A 20,694-nucleotide genomic window follows, 5' to 3' on the forward strand; every position below is an offset into this window, starting at 1 on the left:
TGGGCTTATTCTTCCCTCACCAGGATGTCTTCCTGGAAGGAACTCATCCACCCCATGACTTTGACCATCATCCATGAATCACTCACAGACCTCTGGGCCCCGTTGTCTCCTGTAAGTGCAGAAACATACATGCTCCATAAACTCAATTGTTAATAAAAAATCTTACTCTGGGGCTTCCCTGGTGGCGCAGTGGTTGAGAGTCCGCCTGGCGATGCAGGGGACACGGGTTCGTGCCCCGATCCGGGAAGATCCCACGTGCCGCGGAGCGGCTGGGCCCGTGAGCCATGGCCGCTGAGCCTGCGCTTCCGTAGCCTGTGCTCCGCAACGGGAGAGGCCACAACAGTGAGAGGCCCGCGTACCGCCAAAAAAAAAAAAAAAAAAAAAAAAAAAAATCTTACTCTGCCCTATTACTTACCACATGTCAATTTTGAGCCATTCAGGCCTGCCTCCTTTACTCTTGTTGGTAATTAGAAAATTCCTGTGCTGAGCCTCATGACTTCTAAAAGTCGGTGAAAGAAATCTCAGCAAAATAAGAAGGAATTATTTTCTCTTCCCCTGAAGCTGCAGAAAAGCAGATATCTACATCATAAAATTGACCTGCAAATGTTATATCTAACAAAGGAGATTGTTTCTCTGCCACTTGAGCATAGTCTTCAACCCTGGAAAAGTCTATAATTCTGACTGGTTATCTTAGCAAATTATTTTTTGTCTTGGATAATATTTAAATTAACTATTCTGTTTTTGAAAGTTATAAATACTTGTGCGTTTTCTTTGCAAATCCAAAAATAAATTGTTACACTTTCTTCTTCACTTGAAATCCTGAATGTAAATTAAAACTTTTGACTGTTGGATTTCTTTTTTTTTTTTTTTTAATTTCAGCTTTATTGAGACATACTTAAATTGTAAGATACTTAAAGTGTACATCATGGTGATTTGACAAGCGTATACATTATAAAAGGATTTCCCCCGCTCCCCCATCTAATTAATTAACACATCCATCACATCACATATTTATCTTTTCCCCACAGTTTCATTGAAAAATAATTGGCATACATCATTGCATAAGTTTAAGTTGTACAGCATGAAGATTTGATTTACACATATTAAGAAATGATTACCGTAATAGGTCCAGCAAACGTCCATCTTCTCATATAGATACAATAAAAAGAAAACAAAGAGTACTTCCCTGGTGGTCCAGCATTTAAGACTTTTCCTTCCAATGCAGGGGATGTGGGTTCGCGCCCTGGTTGGGGAACTAAGATCCCACATGCCCTGGGGCAACCACCCGGAGCCAGAGCACCACAGCTAGAGAGCCCACGTGCTGCAACTACTGAGCCCACACTGCACAACAAAGATGCCCCGTGCAGCAACTAAGACAAAGATCCCCCGTGCAGCAACTAAGACCCGATGCAGTCAAATAAATAAATAAATATATATATATATTTTAATGTAGTAACACTTAAAATTTAAAAAAAGAAAACAAAGAAAATAAAAAGGAGAGATTTTTCCTTGTGATGAGAACTCATGATTAATTCTCAACAACTTTCCTATATATCATGCAGCAGTGTTAGCTGTAGTCATCATGTTGTACATTGCATGCCTAGCACTTATTTATCTCATAACTGGAAGTTTGTACCTTTTGACCACATTCTTCCAATTCCTCCCCCCACCTCACCCCCACCCTCCACCTCTGGTAACAACAAGTCTCTTTCTATAAATTTGTTTTGGGTTTTTTTGTTGTTGTTGTTTGTTTGTTTTAGATTCCACATAGAAGCATATCTTCTTTTTTTATTCTGGAAATAACATTTAAGTTCTACTCTCTTAGCAAATTTCAATTGTACAATACAGTGTTATCACCATGTTTAACATTAAATCCTCAAATCTTCTTCATCTTATAGCTGAAAACTTATATCCTTTTACCAACCTCTCCATGTTTCTCCCACCCCCCAGTTCCTGGCAACCACTTCTTAGATTTCTTATTTAAGCAAAAACCAAACCAAAACAAAAACTCTTTTTCAAAATTTGTTATAATACGACTCAAGGTTCAGCTCAGTATTTCCAACTGCTTCATTTGTATCTCCCAGTCACCTTGAATCCAACATATCCCAAACTAAACACACTATCTTCCTTTCAACACACTGCTTCACCTTTGCTTTCTGTCTCAGCTAAGGTAATAATCATCATCCAATCTCCCAGACTAGAAACCTGAGTCATCCTAGCCTCCTCTCGCTTGCCACCTTTCCATATTCAGAGTCACCAAGTCTTGTCCCATTGGCTGTAGCAACACTAGAATCTGTCATTCTCTCTTATACCCACTTCCATAGTCCTGGTTTATGTTCTCCTAGTTCCCTTCACCCTACCCTCCACCACAGCAAAAGCCTTCAACAACTGTAAGCCACCTTCCATGTTGATGCAGTTATATTCCTAAAAACCAATTTACTTAAAAATATCCATGGTCCCCAATTCTCTAGGTCCCCACAACTCTCCCAACTCTCCCTCTACTTCTGCTCACCTAAAACATTGCGCTTCAACCACATGCAAGTGCTTACCTTTCCCAAAACATATCCCGGAACTTTCTAAACACCTTCAAGCATTACTGTATGATGTCTCTTGTACGTGAATACTCTTACCTCCAGCCTCCCCGTGATGCACTTTCCAGATCAAATGCCACCTCCTTGGTGAAGAATTGCCCAACCCTCTCCTCAGGAAATATAAGTCTCTGCTATGCCTCCCTAATACTTTGCTGATACCTTCATTGTAACACCACACTGTATTGTAACTATTCACTTTTGCCTCTTGTACTAGATTATAGGTCCCTTGGAGACAAAGAAGGTGTTTATTCAGCCTTCCACTTTCTAACCCAATATTAACTGGCATAATAGTAGTTATCCAATAAATGTGAAATAAATGAAATTTAATTTTGTTTTATCTTCAGAGTGAGAATGAATAAATGAAATTTAATTTTGTTTTACCTTCAGAGTGAGAATGACTAAATACCTACTGAGGACCAAATGAAATAATATGTAGGAAGTGCTTTATAAATTTTGAAGAGATGATTCAGTGATTCAACTTCCCTTACTAGTTCTCAGGATGTGCAGTGGCTCAGTGGGCCAGGTGTAGCATTTACAGTTCATCATCATGACCCACTGTGGTCCCTCAGCAGAGCCAGCACAGGACTCAGCAAACCAGAGAATGGAGATGGAGCCTAGGACTTGTGAGCTGAGGAGACCTGAATCTGAGTCCCAGCAATACCAGTCAATTTCTGTGATCTTGAAGAAGCTACATCAGCTCCTCAGATCTCAGTTTCTCATCCTTAAAATGATGACATTAAACTTGGATTATCTTTCTATTCCCTACAAACCCTAGAATTCTGTAATTGCCCACTGAAAATCTAAGACCTCCCTAGCAAATGCCCTCTTATTTCAATGACATCATCACCTTTTAAATTCATATAGAAATGAAACCGGCTCAAGAACTATAGTCACCATGGAGGGTCTCTTATGAAAAATGCCATTGGCACTTGCCAAGGCAGTACAATTTGAGAGGCTCAGGGAAAATCCTCAGCCTCCAAATTTCTCCTCCCATTAGAGATTACTTTTTAAGTCAATGTATTTATTTTATCTAAATTCCCTTTTTAAAAATTCAGATACCTCTGGAAAGAATTAATTTTTCTCCAATCTCAGGTGGAGTGTCTCCTGACTTACACCTGAACTCTCAATCACATAACTTTCAGACTCCAGAAAGAACTTGCTTCCACAAAATTCTCTTCTTTCCTAGAATTTCTTTATCTCTCTATCAGCTCCTTCCTTCTGTACCCATATTATATTCAAATGTATCTCTACGCTTAATACAAAACTTCTTTGATGCTTCTTCCTCTTCTGGGCACTCTACTTTGTATTCTCCTTTAGTACTACATTTGGGGACAGAACAGGAGTCAGCAAAGAGAAGTGTGGTTGAAGAATTAAAACTAAAACCAGAGAAGTACTACGTCTTGCCCAACCAAGGGAGAAGGGAATTTCAAGAAGTGAAGTTAATCAACATTGCCAGATTCAAAAAGTGAGGAAGAGAAAGGAGATGAGGACAATAAAGGCTTCTAGCTTCAGAAACTAACTGGAGGCTGACCAATATCCTCCTTATGATTAAATCTAAAGGTCTTTGCTATCAGTGGTGGAGGAGATGTAGAGGGGTTAATAAAATCTCTAAAGGAAATTGCACCAATTTTCAGAATGTAGACTCTGAAAACCAGGTCTCCTGTGACTCCTGTTGGGACACCTGGCTTACATCCTGCCTCAGCTGCCCTACGTGGAGAGGTAGTAAAGGATTAACAAACACACTCAACTTTTAGATGCAATAATAAGAGTAACTTCTTACTTCTTTTTTGCTTCAGTGTATTTTATTACTATGCATTATTATTCCCCTATTTATAATAGAAAACTGAGGCTCAGTAAGGGTTAAAAGTACTTTCCAAGTCACACTGTCCCCTAATGCAGTATCCCTGAAAAGATTTCTATTGAAAACACCCCCAAGTTTGGTCTCTGCATTATCCTTCTAATCTTGTATTCCTTAAAGGGCCAAACTACCAGCCTTTCCCCCAAGGTGCCCTGGATACTCCACTGACCTGCAGGTAGCCGAGGAAGAAGACTCTGTCATCGTGCCTTGGGTAGTTTGTAAGTGAGGAAAACTGCTTTGTTCTGTAATAGGCTTAGTTCATCCCCAGGTAAGAGTTTACCAGAACACCCTGAAGCTGGCTAGTAATTGCTCCACCAAAAAGTCCCTGAATTCCAGCCATGTGGTTGGCTGTTCAGGGATGGCCAAATAGAAATGGATAGGCAGAGACTCCCTACTGGCTCAGTGAATGATTAACAGCATAAGTAAAGCAACCGTGTTTATCTAATCACCTTCCTCTTCACTAGCCCTCTTTCTTGATAACATGTCACAATTGTTTACTTTCTCCTCTGCCAACCATTTCCCCTAAGTGGAAAGGTAATATAAATTTGATGCCAGAATTCTTTTTTTTCTTTTTATAAACAAAAGAGGGTTATACAAGATGCAAACCAGACAGCCTGGAAACCTTAGATACTGCAGGATACAGACTAGGTCCACAAAAATGATCCACTTTCTGTGATTCTAGGTCCAGCAGGCTTTCTTTGGGTTCAGGGACAGATGACCTTCCCCTGTACTGGTCTCCAGCCCACTCCAAGAAAGTACAGAGGGTGCTGAGTTGCCTGGCACATGATCAGTACTCCAGAAATACATGACCTCCAGAAGTTGGTCTATCACTGAGTGGTCCTCAGAAGGATGCAACAAAGGGCCAGCCATGTTTGTTATCACATGTGGTCCTAAGAAGGACCACAAACCCTGACATTATCCAATTAAGCTCTTAATCCTCAGGATTAAGGTTTGTATGCCCAGGGGACTGCTACTAAAGAGCAATCCTTCCTGACCACTTCACCTTTTCTGTAATAAACACCAAAAGTCCTATAAAGTTTTCAGAAAAGGAATTGAACCACAGCAGAAGATTTGACGAAAGATAGGAGATTTGAGCAGGGCTTTGAATGAAAAGTGGAAATTATTAGATGAAAATGAGAAAGATACTAGAGGTAAAGAGAACATAGACCAGGAATTCCCTGGTGGTCCAGAGGTTAGGATTTGGTGCTTTCACTGCTGGGCCCAGGTTTGAGCTCCGGTCGGAGAACTAAGACCCTGCAAGCCATGTGGCAGGGCCAAAAAAAAAAGAGAGAGAGAGAAGCGTTTAAGCATGGACCAAGTCACAAAGGTGAGGCTGATTTGCTGATTTTTGATTTGACAAGAATGAGTATAAAAGAGGATACAAAACTATGCAGTCTTGAGAATAAAGTTGGAGGAAATATAACCTTTAAAGCTGGGTCTTCAAATACCATTTCTCAATCAGCTGGAATCCTTTTCTTTACTTGCCATAGTAACTGTTCCAAATTTTTCTCTCCAGGTCACCAAATTGTCTTACTCTCAGCAGATGATCTTGCCTCCTACTTTACTAAGAAATCATTCCACGTTAGCTTCTATCTGCCTCAGATTGTCTTCCCTATTCACTCCTGTTTCAGAAAAGGTTTCTTTTCTTTCCTTCCTTATTTTCAATGTATCTTCCATCCGGAAATGTTCCCTCAGTCTTGCCAAAACCTCAAATTCAAGTTTTCTTCTGCTGTGAGATGTTGAACTGCTCAAAAGAATCTCCTATGTTTCCTGCCTACTTTTTCTCTATAATCACTCCCTACCTCTCCCATTGTGGTCTTCAGTCTGGCTTCCTCCCACCTTTACTGACACACCTCTGTGAGCTGCGCCCTTGTCTCCAAATCCAAAATTTCTTTAACTCATCACTTACGACTTCTCGGCAGCCTCTAATGCTGCAGATCATCTCTTTTCTGAAACTCTCTTCTTTGGCTCCCATTACCCTAAACATTCCTGATTTTCCTATCTTACTAACTGCTCTTTTTTCATTGTTATTACCTGTCTTTCTACTTTTCAACCCTAAATATAGATAAATCCCAAGTCCTTCCTTTTAAAAATGTTTCTCTTTACATCTATCTTACCTGTTCTCATGGCTTTAACTGTTCCCTATAAGAGGGCTACCCCATAACTACATCTTTATCTCTCATTACTCTCCTAAACGCAGACTTACATTTTTCATTGCACCTTTATACTCAACAAAGGAGAACTTCTCATTTCCTGCCCAGAAACTTTACCTTCTGACCCCAAGATTAATCCAGGCTTCCTGGAATGGAATTTCAGCCTCACCTTTAAACACTTCATCTCCCTCATCCTCCAATGTTCAATCAGTTAACAAGTTGTTTTGATCTTGCAATGTCTCTCAAATCTGCTGTCTCTCTTCTATTTCTAATGTCATCAAAGCAGTTCAGGTCATCATTGTCTCTCGGGTGGATCTATTGCTATAGACCTTTCATTGGTTTCTCTGTCTCAGTTCTTTTCCTACTACACCTGACCTACATACTGTGGTGAGAGAAATCTATGTTCTGTCCTTATCTCTTCCTTGCTTGAAAGTTTTCCATCTCTACTCACTGCCTACGAAATAAAGCTTAAATTCTCTAACTTGCCCTTTAAAAGCCTCCATAAACTGGCCTTTTTTTAACATCTTTATTGGAGTATAATTTCTTTACAATGGTGTGTTAGTTTCTGCTTTATAACAAAGTGAATCAGTTATACATATATATGTTCCCATATCTCTTCCCTCTTGCGTCTCCCTCCCTTCCACCCTCCCTAACCCACCCCTCTAGGTGGTCACAAACCCCCCAGCGGATCTCCCTGTGCTATGCGGCTGCTTCCCACTAGCTATCTATTTTACGTTTGGTAGTGTATATATGTCCATACCACTCTATCACTATGAATGAAATTTTGGTCAATTTAGATTAATCGTAGGAGTAGGAGTAACCATTTACTTGGTTAAAAAGCTTATGACTCTCATTTGCAACAATGTGGTTGGACCTATAGGGTATTATGCTTAGTGAAATAAGTCAGGCAGAGAAAGAAAAATACTCTATGTTATCCCTTGTATGTGGAACCTAAAAAAATAAAATAAATTAATGAATATAACAAAACAGAAACAGACTCACAGATATAGAGAACAAACTCGTGGCTACCAGTGGGGAGACGGAAGCAGGAAGAGGCAAGATAGGGGTAGTAGATTAAGAAGTACAAAATACTATGTATAAAATAGTTAAGCAATAAGGATATATTGTACAGAGCATGGAAATATAGCCATTATTTTTTTGTAACTTTAAATGGAATATAATCTATTAACAATTGAATCACCATGTTGTACACCTGAAATTAATATAATATTGTGAATCAACTCTACTTCAATTAAAAAAAAAGCTTATGACTTTTTACTACATTTCTCAGATCTTCTTTCCACTTGGAACATCCTTCTCCCTAATCTTTGTCTCTAAATCATAATCACTTTCAAGGACCCAAAAACCCATGCCGTTTGGGCTTCCCTGGTGGCGCAGTGGTTGAGAGTCCGCCTGCCGATGCAGGGGACACGGGTTCGTGCCCCGGTCTGGGAAGATCCCACATGCCGCGGAGCGGCTGGGCCCATGAGCCATGGCCGCTGAGCCTGCGCGTCCGGAGCTTGTGCTCCACAAGGGGAGAGGCCACAAAACTGTGCCGTCTACCTTGACCATTTTCCTGCCTCGTCCTCCTCTTAAGACAGAAGTCAGCCTCCTCCCATGCAAGCGCCCATAGCAGTTTTCATGAGAGGGGTGTGTTTCATTCTAAACACACTGAATTAATGATATGTATATATGTGTCTATTAACAGACTGTAGGCTACCCGAGAGGCTGTTTCTTGTTCTCCCTCATAACTTCCCCTAGAGATTTTCCATTATTTCAGGCTCTTTTCTGTATTTTGTTTGTATCTTACCAAGTGTTCCTATGCGTTTGGAGTAGAGGTCAGAGTCAGAGATGGGAGAAGCTTGTCATACCAGATCAGTATAAAATCTTGACAAGAAAACCTAAGGATTCATATTACTTTCGCCCTCTGATAAAAGAATAAGAAAATATATTCAGGGCTTCCCTGGTGGCGCAGTGGTTGAGAGTCCGCCTGCCGATGCAGGGGATGCGGGTTCATGCCCCGGTCCGGGAGGATCTCACATGCCGCGGAGCGGCTGGGCCCGTGAGCCATGGCCGCTGAGCCTGCGCATCTGGAGCCTGTGCTCTGCAACGGGAGAGGCCACAACAGTGAGAGGCCTGCGTACCGCAAAAAAAAAAAAAAATAGAAAATATATTCATATGTGTTGCAACATCTCAAACTGAAAAAAGAATAAGAAAATATATTCATATGTGTTGCAACATCTCAAATTGAGGGCTAAGTTTCATCCAAAAGGCAGTGAGCAATATTACCACAGAAGGTTTGGAAACCTGGTTTTATAAACAGGATGTCTGGGAGATCCAGGTGAGAGTTTGGGTTCTAACTCTACTTTTGTCTCCATAAGTCATTTTAAGGCTATAGCTGTTCTGAGCCTGCTTTCCCAAAATGAGACATTAATTTTTGCCTCATAAGTTTTGGTTAATTGGGGGTTAATTTTTGTTAATAACTTGCATCTCATATTAAAAAATGAAACAGTAATTCCCTGGCAGTCCACTGGTTAGTACTCCACGCTTTCACAGCCGAGGGCCCAGGTTCAATCCCTGATTGGGGAACTAAGATTCCTCAAACCCGTGCGGCACCGCCAAGAAACGAAAAGAGAAAAAAAATAAGGCATGTACCTTAGCTGTGATCTGAGCTTCCCATTCTCTTTCAGACAGGAAATTAAACCTTTCCCTCCCCATTTTAATGCGTTTCTAATTCTAGTCTTAGACAATCACCACACTTGGTCATTCTACATCCAACACACACGCGCGCACACACACACACACACAGACACACCCCATGTGTCATGCAACTGCAGCTGGTTACTATGAAGTTGCATTTTGGCCCAAAGAAAGAAAAATCTGAAACCAATTTCAGAGCCAAGAGGAAATTTTATTCATAGGAGTATTTCTATTACCCAGTCTGCTCAGACAATGTCGGGGCAACATTTTTGTCTTCAACTCAGCTTTCCTTATTTCCAGAGAATATTTTACTTTCTCCATCGTTAAGCCACTTTTCTTTAATCTTTGTGTAAAGTTCTCTATGGATTTGCAAAGTTCCTTACTCTCCTGAAAGGCAAGCTGAAGAAAGAACATTTTTTGAAGTTAACAGTTTAAGAACTGAGACTCAGCTCTACACTCGGAAGGTAATGAGTAGTGTTTAGGTGCCCAAATGGGGGCTCAGAACAAGGCTAGCTTCAGTACGGATCTGGGTCTTCAACATGATGAATCATTTAAATTTGCAGGTTGGTTGGGGGCTGCCTAGGGCCCTTTTCAGGATGCTGCCAAGTGTCCCTCTCTTCTCCCTGGGGTATAGAGATATGCATAAAAACTTGCAACTTGGTGTGTCTTGGGGGAAGTTATCACTGCCTGCCCCTGGGGTACTTTATTATTTTCTGAAAATAAAATTTAGTGGCTTAAATCTACTTGTCACCTCAGTAATAAATATAGACTAAGAGAGGAGTCTCAATGAAAATGGATCTGTTCAGCATTTTTGTGATTTTTTTTTTGGAAGTCTAGAAAAATTTTAGAGACTTTTTGCAGCAATACTTCCAAGTCTAAGACATAAGTTTATGTACCTTGCTCTTTATATATTTTATTTATTTATTTATTTTTGCGGTACGCGGGCCTCTCACTGTTGTGGCCTCTCCCGTTGTGGAGCACAAGCTCCGGACGTGCAGGCTCAGCAGCCATGGCTCACGGGCCCAGCCGCTCCGCGGCATGTGGGATCTTCCCAGACCGGGGCATGAACCCGTGTCCCCTGCATCGGCAGGCGGACTCTCAACCACTGCACCACCAGGGAAGCCCTACCTTGCTCTTTAAAGCACATGAGACAACAACCCCTACCAAAAGGGCCTCATGAGGTATTAACAATGGTGGAGAATGGGAATTCATATACAAAAACATGAGTTACTAGTTTATAGGCCCCACTCTACAATCAGGCCAAGACCAATCCATTCAAAGACATTCCAAATTGAACAGCTATTTACTGAGCATATGCCAACAGCGACACCAGGCCCTGGAGGCACAGCTGTGAATAAGACAGAAAAGAGTCCACTCTTACCGCTGCCTTCTCCAACTCCAACTCAGCTGGTTTGGGAGCTTCTCGGATCAACTCACAGACCGGAAGGGTACTGCTCCACTCCCCATCAATGCACTGTCGCTGCTGTGTGCCCACCAGGTAGTACCTGGACGCAAGTAAGAATGGCAACAACGTTTACACTTCCACTTCTTGAACTGGGCAACTAAAGCTGGTTTTATGTAACAGTATTTCACACTGTAATAGAATCTACTTTTCTGCCCCAGAACCCTAATGCATGCTTAAGTTATCTCAATATCACAAAGCAGTCATAAAGTAAAACCATTCTCCTGGGGGTGGAGAGGACCCAAGTGATGAGTCAGACTGTAAGACATGGAGGAGTGAAAAATTCTAAATATGTGTTTTTACACACACAGTTTTTGGGTGGGAAGGGTGAGGAAGGAACCTCTTCATTGTTCAGTACTTTAAAAAGGCATCTGTCAGGCTTCCTTGGTGGCGCAGTGGTTGAGAGTCCACCTGCCGATGCAGGGGACACAGGTTCGTGCCCTGGTCCAGGAAGATCCCACATGCCACGGAGCGGCTGGGCCCGTGGGCCATGGCCGCTGAGCCTGCGCTTCCGGAGCCTGTGCTCCGCAACGGGAGAGGCCACAACAGTGAGAGGCCCCCGTACCGCCAAAAAAAAAAAAATAGCATCTGTCATCTATGCTCTAAAAAGGAGTAGAAAGCTAGAGACAGCCTTCAAATAAATCTTGGGGAACTGCTTAAAAGGAGCCTCAGCTCTTAATCAGAAAAATATGAGAGTTGATGGCAAAGTGCATTGGAGGTAAATAATGAGATTGAAATGCCAGTGAGGTCACATGACTCTGAGTTAATAAGATTGAGGCCAGGAAAAGAAAAGGTTAGGAGATCTGTAAGCAGGTGACCAGACAGTCTAAGTTAAGGTTAGACTTTAATTACTATGTCCTAAGAATCTCTACTCTAAATAATTCTATTTCTGTACTTCCATATATTCTGTGGTGGGGTTTTTTTTGAGTTTTTTGTTCTGAGACTGTTTAGAAAAACATACTTTTTTTGGGGGGGTGGCTGCATTGGGTCTTTTGCTGTGCGTGGGCTTTCTCTGGTGGTGGCGAGCGGGGGCTACTCTTCGTTGTGGTGTGCGGGCTTCTCATTGCAGTGGCTTCTCTCGTTGCAGAGCACAGGCTCTAGACGCGTGGGCTTTGGTAGTTGTGGCACATGGGCTCAGTAGTTGTGGCACACAAATTCTAGAGCGCAGGCTCAGTAGTTGTAGTGCACAAGCTTAGTTGCTCCACGGCACGTGGGATCTTCCTGGGCCAGGGCTCGAACCCGTGTCCCCTTTATTGGCAGGTGGATTCTTAACCACTGCACCACCAGGGAAGCCCCAGAAAAACATACATTTTAAATATTTTATCTTGTCTTAGCTAAGAGAAAAAAGAGTGATACTTCTATTAGGATAAATAGGAGGATCAGTCTGTCTTCTAGGGCTTGTGGAGAGCTGGCAATGGGCTAAAGCAGCTCTCAAAATCAGAATGTGTAGGACTTCCCTGGTGTCACAGTAGTTAAGAATCCACCTGCCAATGCAGGGGACACGGGTTCGAGCCCTGGCCCGAGAAGATCCCACATGCTGCAGAGCAACGAAGCCCATGAGCCACAACTACCGTGCTTGCACTCTAGAGCCTGCGAGCCACAACTACTGAGCCCACGTGCCACAACTACTGAAGCCCGCAGGCCTAGAGCCTGGGCTCAGCAACAAGAGAAGCCACCGCAATGAGAAGCCCACGCACTGCAATAAAGAGTAACCCCCGCTCTCTGCAACTAGAGAAAGCCCACGCACAGCAACAAAGACGCAATGCAGCCAAAAATAAATTAATTAATTTTTTTAAATGTTTAAAAATCAATTCAAAAAAATATATATCGGAATGTGCTAGGTAATCAGGGGACTAGGCTGAGATAGACTGGGTCTTTTCCAAAACAAGGCTACTAGTCAATGGGCAAGTTCTCATATTTAAAAGGCTGCAATACACTTACCTCGCTTCACAGTAATAAGTAATGGTAGATCCCGAGTTGAAATCTATTCCTTCAAAATAGCCATGAGTTGGATTCTCAGGAGGGCCACAGTCTCCTGAGAGACAGGAGTATAAGAATGGCAGCTGTGAAGTCCTGTAATGCTCAATTAACAACGCCAGGCCCCTAAGTGCAACTGTGTAGTCCAGCACCTGCCACCTTCACAAGCCCATGTGGGATCTGGGACATGTTCTCCATTCATTTCCTTCTGGTCAAATCATATTTATCCATGAGAAAGACTCCCTCCCCTGGCTCATTCTATGAGTCATTAGTGATGTGAGAGTACCTTGTGATTGGCAGGAACTTGAGGAAAGGAAGGTTAAGTTGTAGAGATGCTAATTGTCAGTGTACAAGAAGGGAAAAATTAGGCTATAGGTAGAGATGGAAGAAGTAACTCCTGAAACAGTAAATAGTGTGAGCTCAAATGGAGGTTGACTACCCCTGTGTGACAGTTGTTCCATATGAGAGATTCAGCAAAAAACGGAGAACAGAGCTGTGAGGAAAGAGGATGAGTCTGTAAAATTATGGAAAGAGAGTCGGACAAGGTACTAGATGTTGTGAGTTTTGGTTTTGGCTCTTCCACTGACCACATGGCATGAAAGAAGCCATTTTACCTTTCTCAGCTTCCTTCTTTTTAAATTAATTAATTAATCAATTAATTTTTTTTTTTGGCTGCATTGGGTCTTCGCTGCCGCACGCAGGCTTTTTCTAGTTGCGGCGAGCGGGGGCTACTCTTCACTGCGGTGCGCAGGCTTCTCACTGCAGTGGCTTCTGTTGTGGTGGAGCACGGGCTCTAGGCCCGCGGACTTCAGTTGTTGTAGCACATGGGCTCAATAGTTGTGGCTCTCGGGCTTTAGAGCGCAGGCTCCGTTGTTGTGGCGCACGGGCTTAGTTGCTCCGCGGCATGTGGGATCTTCCTGGACCAGGGCTCGAACCCGTGTCCCCTGCACTGGTGGGTGGATTCTTAACCATTGCACCACCAGCGAAGTCCTCAGCTTCCTTCTTAATCTATAAGATGAGCAGGCTAAATAATATTATCCCTAAGGTCCCTTTCAGCTCTGAGGTTATATGAGTCTAAACTTGTTGATCAAGATTAACAGCTGGGCTTCTCTGGTGGCTCAGTGGTTGAGAGTCCACCTGTCGATGCAGGTGACATGGGTTCATGCCCCGGTCCGGGAAGATCCCACATGCCGCGGAGCAGCTGGGCCCGTGAGCCATGGCTGCTGAGCCTGCGCGTCCGGAGCCTGTGCTCCGCAACGGGAGAGGCCACAGCAGTGACAGGCCTGCGTACCGCAAAAAAAAAAAAAAAAAAGATTAACAGCTAAATTAAGAATAATTATGTATTTACTGAAACACAAAGTCTTCAAAACAAATAGATAACTAAAACAGCAAAGCATAAAAGAGCATGTATAATACAATACTATTTTTGTAAAACACAGGCACATACCAACATATATGAACAGAAAAAAAAAGTCTGAAAATTATATACCAAAGTACTCTGTTATCTCTTGGTGGTAGGTTTGTAGGTAATTAAATGTTTTCTTCTTTTATTTTCTGTATTTTTCCACAACAGATGTATTACTTGAGCAGTTAATAAATAACTTTTAAAAGATCAAAACCTGAGTTCAAAAGTTGTGTAGAAGAAAGGAAAAAGAATTTCAATGAGTTGATTAAGGAACTCCAGTGTCCCAAATGGACACCTCACCAAAGATATACAGATGGCATATGAAAAGATGCTCTACATCATATGTCATCAGCAAAATGCAAATTAAAACAACAGTGATATACTATTACACATCTATTAGAATGGTCAGTCTCTGGAACACTGACAACACCAAATGCTGGGAAGGTTTTGGAACAACAGTATTGATACATTGCTGGTGGGAATTCAAAATGGTAGAGCCCCTTTGGAAGACAGTTTGGTGGTTTCTCACAAAACTAAATATACTCTGACCACATGATCTAACTCCCAAAGAAGGTGAAAACTTACATCATAGAAAAAAAACCTTCACATGGATATTTTTAGCAGTTTTATTCATAATTGTCAAAACCTGGAAGCAACCAAGATGTCCTTCAGAAAGTGAATGGATAAGTAAACTGTGGTACATCCAGAAATGAAACATTATTCAGCACTAAAAAGAAATGAGCTATCAAGCCATGAAAAGACATGGAGAAACCGTAAATGCATGTTACTATGTGAAAGTAGACAAACTGAAAAGGCCACACAATGTATGATTCTAATTGTATGACATTCTGGAAAAGGCAAAACTATGGAAACAATAAAAGATCAATGGTTGAGAGGGGTGGGGGAAGTAAAGTGATAAATAACAGAGCACAGAGGATTTTTAGGGTGTGAGAATACTCTGTATGAGATTATAACGAGGTACGTATGTCATTATACATTGGTCCAAATCCATTGAATGTACACCACCAAGAGTGAACTCTTAGGTAAACTGTGGACTTTGAGTGATAATGATGTGTCAGTGTAAGCCTATCAATTGTAACAAATGTACCACTCTTGTGAGTGACGTTGATAATGGGGGGGGCAGGGGGGAGGCTGTGCCTACGTGGGAACAGGGGCAAGAGGGGGAATCTCTGTATCTTTCTCTCAATTTTATTAGAAACCTAAAACTGCTCTAAAAAAATAAAGTATTGAAATAAATAAATTTGCAATGTTGGATGTGTACCATTCCAAATGAGATTTTAAAATTAATATTTTGTTTCCTATTTTTTAATTTAAAATTCTGGTTAGGAGTGCATTGTAATACCAAGTCTGCCCATCCAGGATCTTTTCTTTTAGTCATGTCTTATTTTATGTCCTTTGGTAAATTTTCCTATAGGTGTCATGAATGGAATTATTTTTACATTTCAATATCCATCTGATAACTATTACTAGAAAGTGAAAACTGTTGATTTTTCAATATTTATTTTGTATCCAAGAATGAAGTTTTTAGTAGAATTTCTTGGATTTTTCAGGTGTATTTTGCAAATAATGATATCCTATGACTCACCAATCATTCTAGGACTCTATCTTATAGAAATAGTAGCATAAAGATGTATGTGTATAGACATATATATATACAATAACATTCATTTCATCATTGTTTGTAATAGCAAAAATATGGAAGTATAATAAATGTTCATCAATATGAGAGATATGGAATAAATCATGGCATATCCACATGTAGTTAAAAAGCAGGAGGTAGAGCTATACATACCAATCTGAAAAAGATTTCCATGTATATTGTTATATGAAAAAAGAAGGTATTTAAAAAATATGTATAGCAAAGTCCCATCTTTGTAGGTATATATGTGTGTTGGTATGTGTGTGTGTGCATTTATTTAAAATATCTGTGTAGGGACTTCCCTGCTGGTCCAGTGGCTAAGACTCCACGCTCCCAGTGCAGGGGCCCCAGGTTCAATCCCTGGTCAGGGAACTAGATCCCACATGCCACAACTAAGAGTTAGCATGCCACAATGAAGATCCCGCATGCTGCAACTAAGACCCAGCTCAGCCAAATAAATAAATAAATATTTTAAAAAAATAAATAAATAAAATAAAATAAAATAAAATATCTGTGTAAACATAAGAAAAAGTCATTAAACACATCCAACTAATTACCTCTGAGAGCTATGAACTATAGTGATAAAAGGAGGTATTTTCAACTCTTATTCTATATAATTTTGCAATGATGAGTTATGGTCTTTTTCCCCCTGTTCTTGTTTATCTTTCAAAAAAAAAAGTTATCACATAATCTTGAAATTTAAAAAAAATATAGTCTGATGTCCCAAACTACCCTGTGTTAGATCTAGTAGTACAGGAATCCTACTTGGGGCGGCGGGGGGGGGAAGGCGGGTGGGGGCGGGTGTTGTTTATTGTTTGGGTGCTGATCATTTCATTAGAATGCATTGCTTGTGTTGAGCTTGGCTCTTTCTTGGCTGCCTGCTAGATCCTAAACCCTTCCCAGATACATAAAAGAGGACAGTGTTGTGGGCATGTGGTGAATGGCTAGACTTTTACTGCCGATCAGTATCTTTGGGATTTACACTTTTTTTCTCTTATACTTACTGCTTTTGCAGACAGGAAAGGGAGGCACCCAGGTGTGGTTCTCTAGGCACCGGCTCCAATTGCTGCCCTTGAGGACGTAATGCTCATTGCACTTAAACGTGACAGTGTCATTCACGTTCACAGGCTCCAAGGAACTAAACTCACCATTCACCAGCAAAGGGTCAGGACAGTGGCCCACTGAAGAAGAAAACAGGCAGAGATCTGAAAGGGCTATGCGGAAACCTAGCGCAGCAAAGGCTAGACCTCCTCAGGCTTCATCAAGAAAATTGAAAATGAGAAAGTAAAACTGCGCCTTTTAATATGGACTGGTACATGGTACGAAACCATATCAGTGCAGAATGAGAAAAGACTGGGTTGCCCTTAACTGTGGTAGAAAATGTCCTGATCGTGCACAAGAGTGACAACTGACATTTGAACTTACTAAAATTAAGCATGTAACCGGAAATTACCAATAGCATGTTCATCATTCTCTTATGTTAAGCATTGCTCAAAATTCTTGAGCCCATGTTTGAGGCAAATGTTTCCTTCCCTTTCATCCTGTCAAATACACACATTAGTCATCATTTTTTACTTTGTTTTCTTTTGTTCTGCCCAGGTAGAAAAACAGGAGAATACAAAGGGATGTGAATTTGGTTGTATGAATAAAGGATAAATATACAGGTGTGCTTTAAGGTATAAAGGAGAACTTTACACTCTAGGTTTAAAGGAGAACTAATCCAGCTATTCCTAAAAACAGTATTAATAAAGAGAATGTGGACTAATTATTCTCCATCTCTACAGACACCACAAATGAGTTTTATGTACCTGAACAAATCACTTAGATTTCAGTTATCACATTTGTAAATTGAGAACATAAATTTTCCCATTTCAAAAATTATATGATGGGGCTTCCCTGGTGGTGCAGTGGTTAGGAATCCACCTGTCAATGCAGGGGACACGGGTTCGAGCCCTGGTCCAGGAAGATTCCACGCGCTGTGGAGCAACTTAGCCCATGCGCCACAAGTACTGAGCCTGTGCTCCAGAGCCACGAGCCACAATTACTGAGCCCACATGCCACAACTACTGAGTCCACATGCCACAACTACTGAAGCCCGTGCGCCTAGAGCCTGTGCTCCACAATAGAAGCCTGCACACTACAACGAAGAGCAGCCCCCACTCACCACAACTAGAGAAAGCCCACGTGCAGCAACGAAGACCCAACGCAGCCAAAAATAAAGTAAATAAAATAAATTTATAAAAAAAAAAAAAATTAGGGGGCTTCCCTGGTGGCGCAGTGGTTGAGAGTCCTCCTGCCAATGCAGGGGACACGGGTTCATGCCCCAGTCTGGGACGATCCCACATGCTGCAGAGCGGCTGGGCCTGTGAGCCATGGCCGCTGAGCCTTCGCGTCCGGAGCCTGTGCTCCGCAACAGGAGAGGCCACAACAGTGAGAGGCCTGCGTGCCGCAAAAAAAAAAAAAAAATTGTATGATGGATGAAATGAAATAAGATATATTTACTTCAGAATAATAATAATGCAAAGCAGAATTGTAGATTTAAAAAGTCATGTTGATCATACATATGAATTCATTTTACACTTCTGTCTTTTGTATATATTTAAAATTTTTCATAACTTAAAAATTTTAAAGCAATATGATATTAAACAAATTACAGCCCCCCCAAAAAGTAGTTTTAATATGTAGAAGAAATCCTTTCCTTCTTGTAGGGATGATTGCGTCTACTAATTCAACTAAATTAATACTAAGAGCTGATTATGTACCTACTAAGAGAAGTTCCACAACTAGAGTGCTTTAAAAATGTATTACTAGAAGTTGAGAATTTTTTTTCTTATAAAGTCTTACCATGGCCTACTGGAGGTACGATATGAAAGAATACAGAGGGATGACAAGGTGAACAAAGTAGCAGAAAGATCAAACTTACAGCGGCACTCTGGAGCAGAGGCATTCCATCCCTTAGATGCATTACAAAAAAGGGTTTTCTCTCCTACCAGGTGGTAGCCATTCTTACATAAGTAAGTCCCCAGAATTTGTCCTTCCCCCTCCTTTGCAACAAATATGCTATTGTCCACTGGGGGAAGTTCTGGACAGATCTCTGTTGGAGGGGAAAAAAAAAAAAAAAACAGATTCGTTTGACGTATCACATGCCCTGAGGAAGCACTTACTAGATTCCCCATCCAAGTGTATTTTGGCTCGATTATTAATTCTGATTCCTTGTACTCTTCCATGTCCATGTACATCCACATCCCTTCCCGCCCAAGGACTCCCAAAGTTTTGTTTTCAAAAGAATAACAGGAGTTTTACTCAAGTTCAGCCATAAGTTATCCACTCCTAAAAAAAACAATCCCCTTTCCAAATAGTGGTCCTGAAGTTTATCATAAATAAGACCTCTCAAGATTTTGAAATTGGTACATATTTTGTTCCCAGAACAGAAAGGGAAAGTAGCAGACAATGACCCACTTCATAGAGCAAAATCGTTAAATATTTACTATGTCCCTATTGAGTTCAGAGCATTAGGCCAAGTAATTTGAGATTTTTCAATGAAGGAAATATATTTTATAAACTTCAGTTTCATTAAAACCCCAGATAGAATGCCTAATAATCCACAAACTGATATCACATGCCTTACAAACTGAGGTTTAGAAAAGCATACGTACCATCTGAGGCAGAAATCAGCCACATATCCACAAGACAGCACATAAACCAGAAAAACATCTTGCGATCAAAATTATTTGACCCGGGTTGGAAATAAGCCAGCCTAGGATCCTGGTTTAGATCAAAATAGGTCTTCTCACAACACTTGAGATCAGACCAACCACCTCCTTCCTAGAGAAGGGGTTGTCTTGATTTCTCTTCCCTGGAAGGAAAAAAAAATTCTACAACAGGAAATAAGAGTAGCTGTAAGGAAGTTGGTACAAGGAGGGATTTTGCAAAAACCCAAAGGGGTGATAAAAAAGAGTTGCCAGTTTTAAAACTCAGTTTCAGAAATAGCCCAAGTGTTGCTTATGCAAATCCAGTTGACCAGTCCCTTTGAACTGCGGGCTGATCCTTCCTCAACAGATTTGGGCCAAATGGTCTTGCCATGACCTTCACATCTGTCGATATTTGCCAGTGTTTACAGTCCACCTTCTGCAACTCTCTCCAGCATTGTGGGTAGAGGCGGGGAGGTGTGCATTCCTTGTGCTTTCCCAAGTAAAACCCAACTCTGGGTGCTACCTCCTCCCCCTTTCTTAAATACCAGGTATCCTAAGACTGTAAGCAGCATTGAAGTCTAAAAGCGCAAGGAAGTCAACTAGCCTTACCTGTCTCCAACCTTCCAGACCATGTGGCTTCCCAGAAAGGAGCTGGTCCTGGTGGATTCCAACCTTGAGAAGGACTCCAAAGTCCTGCAGCAACACAATGTCCTCATTTGCCAGCTCCGCACCAGGCTTCCCATTCCGTGGTCTTCTGTGCAGGATTTGACCTGAGTCCAGAGTCAACCAAATGAGCTAAGAGAGAGATGAGGGGAATGCTTTGGTCTAGGGAATGAAGAATGTAAAATTGCTTTTGGGTTCCCATAGCTTCTTACTCATGATGATTACAGCCACTAGCTAGTTGTCTGTGCTCCAATTACAAAACTGGGGTAAAATTCCTACAAAATCTTAAGTTTAAATAAAATAACAAATATAAAGCATAATAATAAATATAAAGGCATAAAAACACAGTAAGGTCTCTAATGTTATTCTCATCCCCACCCATTATCATTACTTTGTTTTTTTGTTTTTTTTACGGTACGCGGGCCTCTCACTATTGTGGCCTCTTCCGTTGCGGAGTACAGGCTCCGGACGCGCAGGCTCAGCGGCCATGGCTCACGGGCCCAGCCGCTCCGCGGCATGTGGGATCTTCCTGG

The 20,694-nt window shown here is 41.4% G+C and overlaps 1 protein-coding gene across 1 annotated transcript; it reads right to left on the reverse strand.

Annotated features, from left to right (window-relative positions):
- Nucleotides 1-5: 5 nt before the first annotated feature.
- C4BPB (complement component 4 binding protein beta) lies at nt 6-19,520 on the reverse strand. The gene is made up of 7 exons (XM_065871264.1): nt 19,463-19,520; nt 18,730-18,900; nt 16,811-16,987; nt 12,706-12,799; nt 10,684-10,807; nt 9,539-9,701; nt 6-109 (listed from the first exon to the last, which is right to left on the reverse strand). The coding sequence occupies exons 1-7, from the start codon at nt 19,518-19,520 to the stop codon at nt 6-8; spliced, it is 891 nt and encodes a 296-aa protein (XP_065727336.1).
- Nucleotides 19,521-20,694: the final 1,174 nt, after the last annotated feature.

The sequence above is a fragment of the Phocoena phocoena genome, chromosome 1 (genome assembly GCF_963924675.1).
Source record: "Phocoena phocoena chromosome 1, mPhoPho1.1, whole genome shotgun sequence".
Lineage (NCBI taxonomy): Eukaryota > Metazoa > Chordata > Mammalia > Artiodactyla > Phocoenidae > Phocoena > Phocoena phocoena.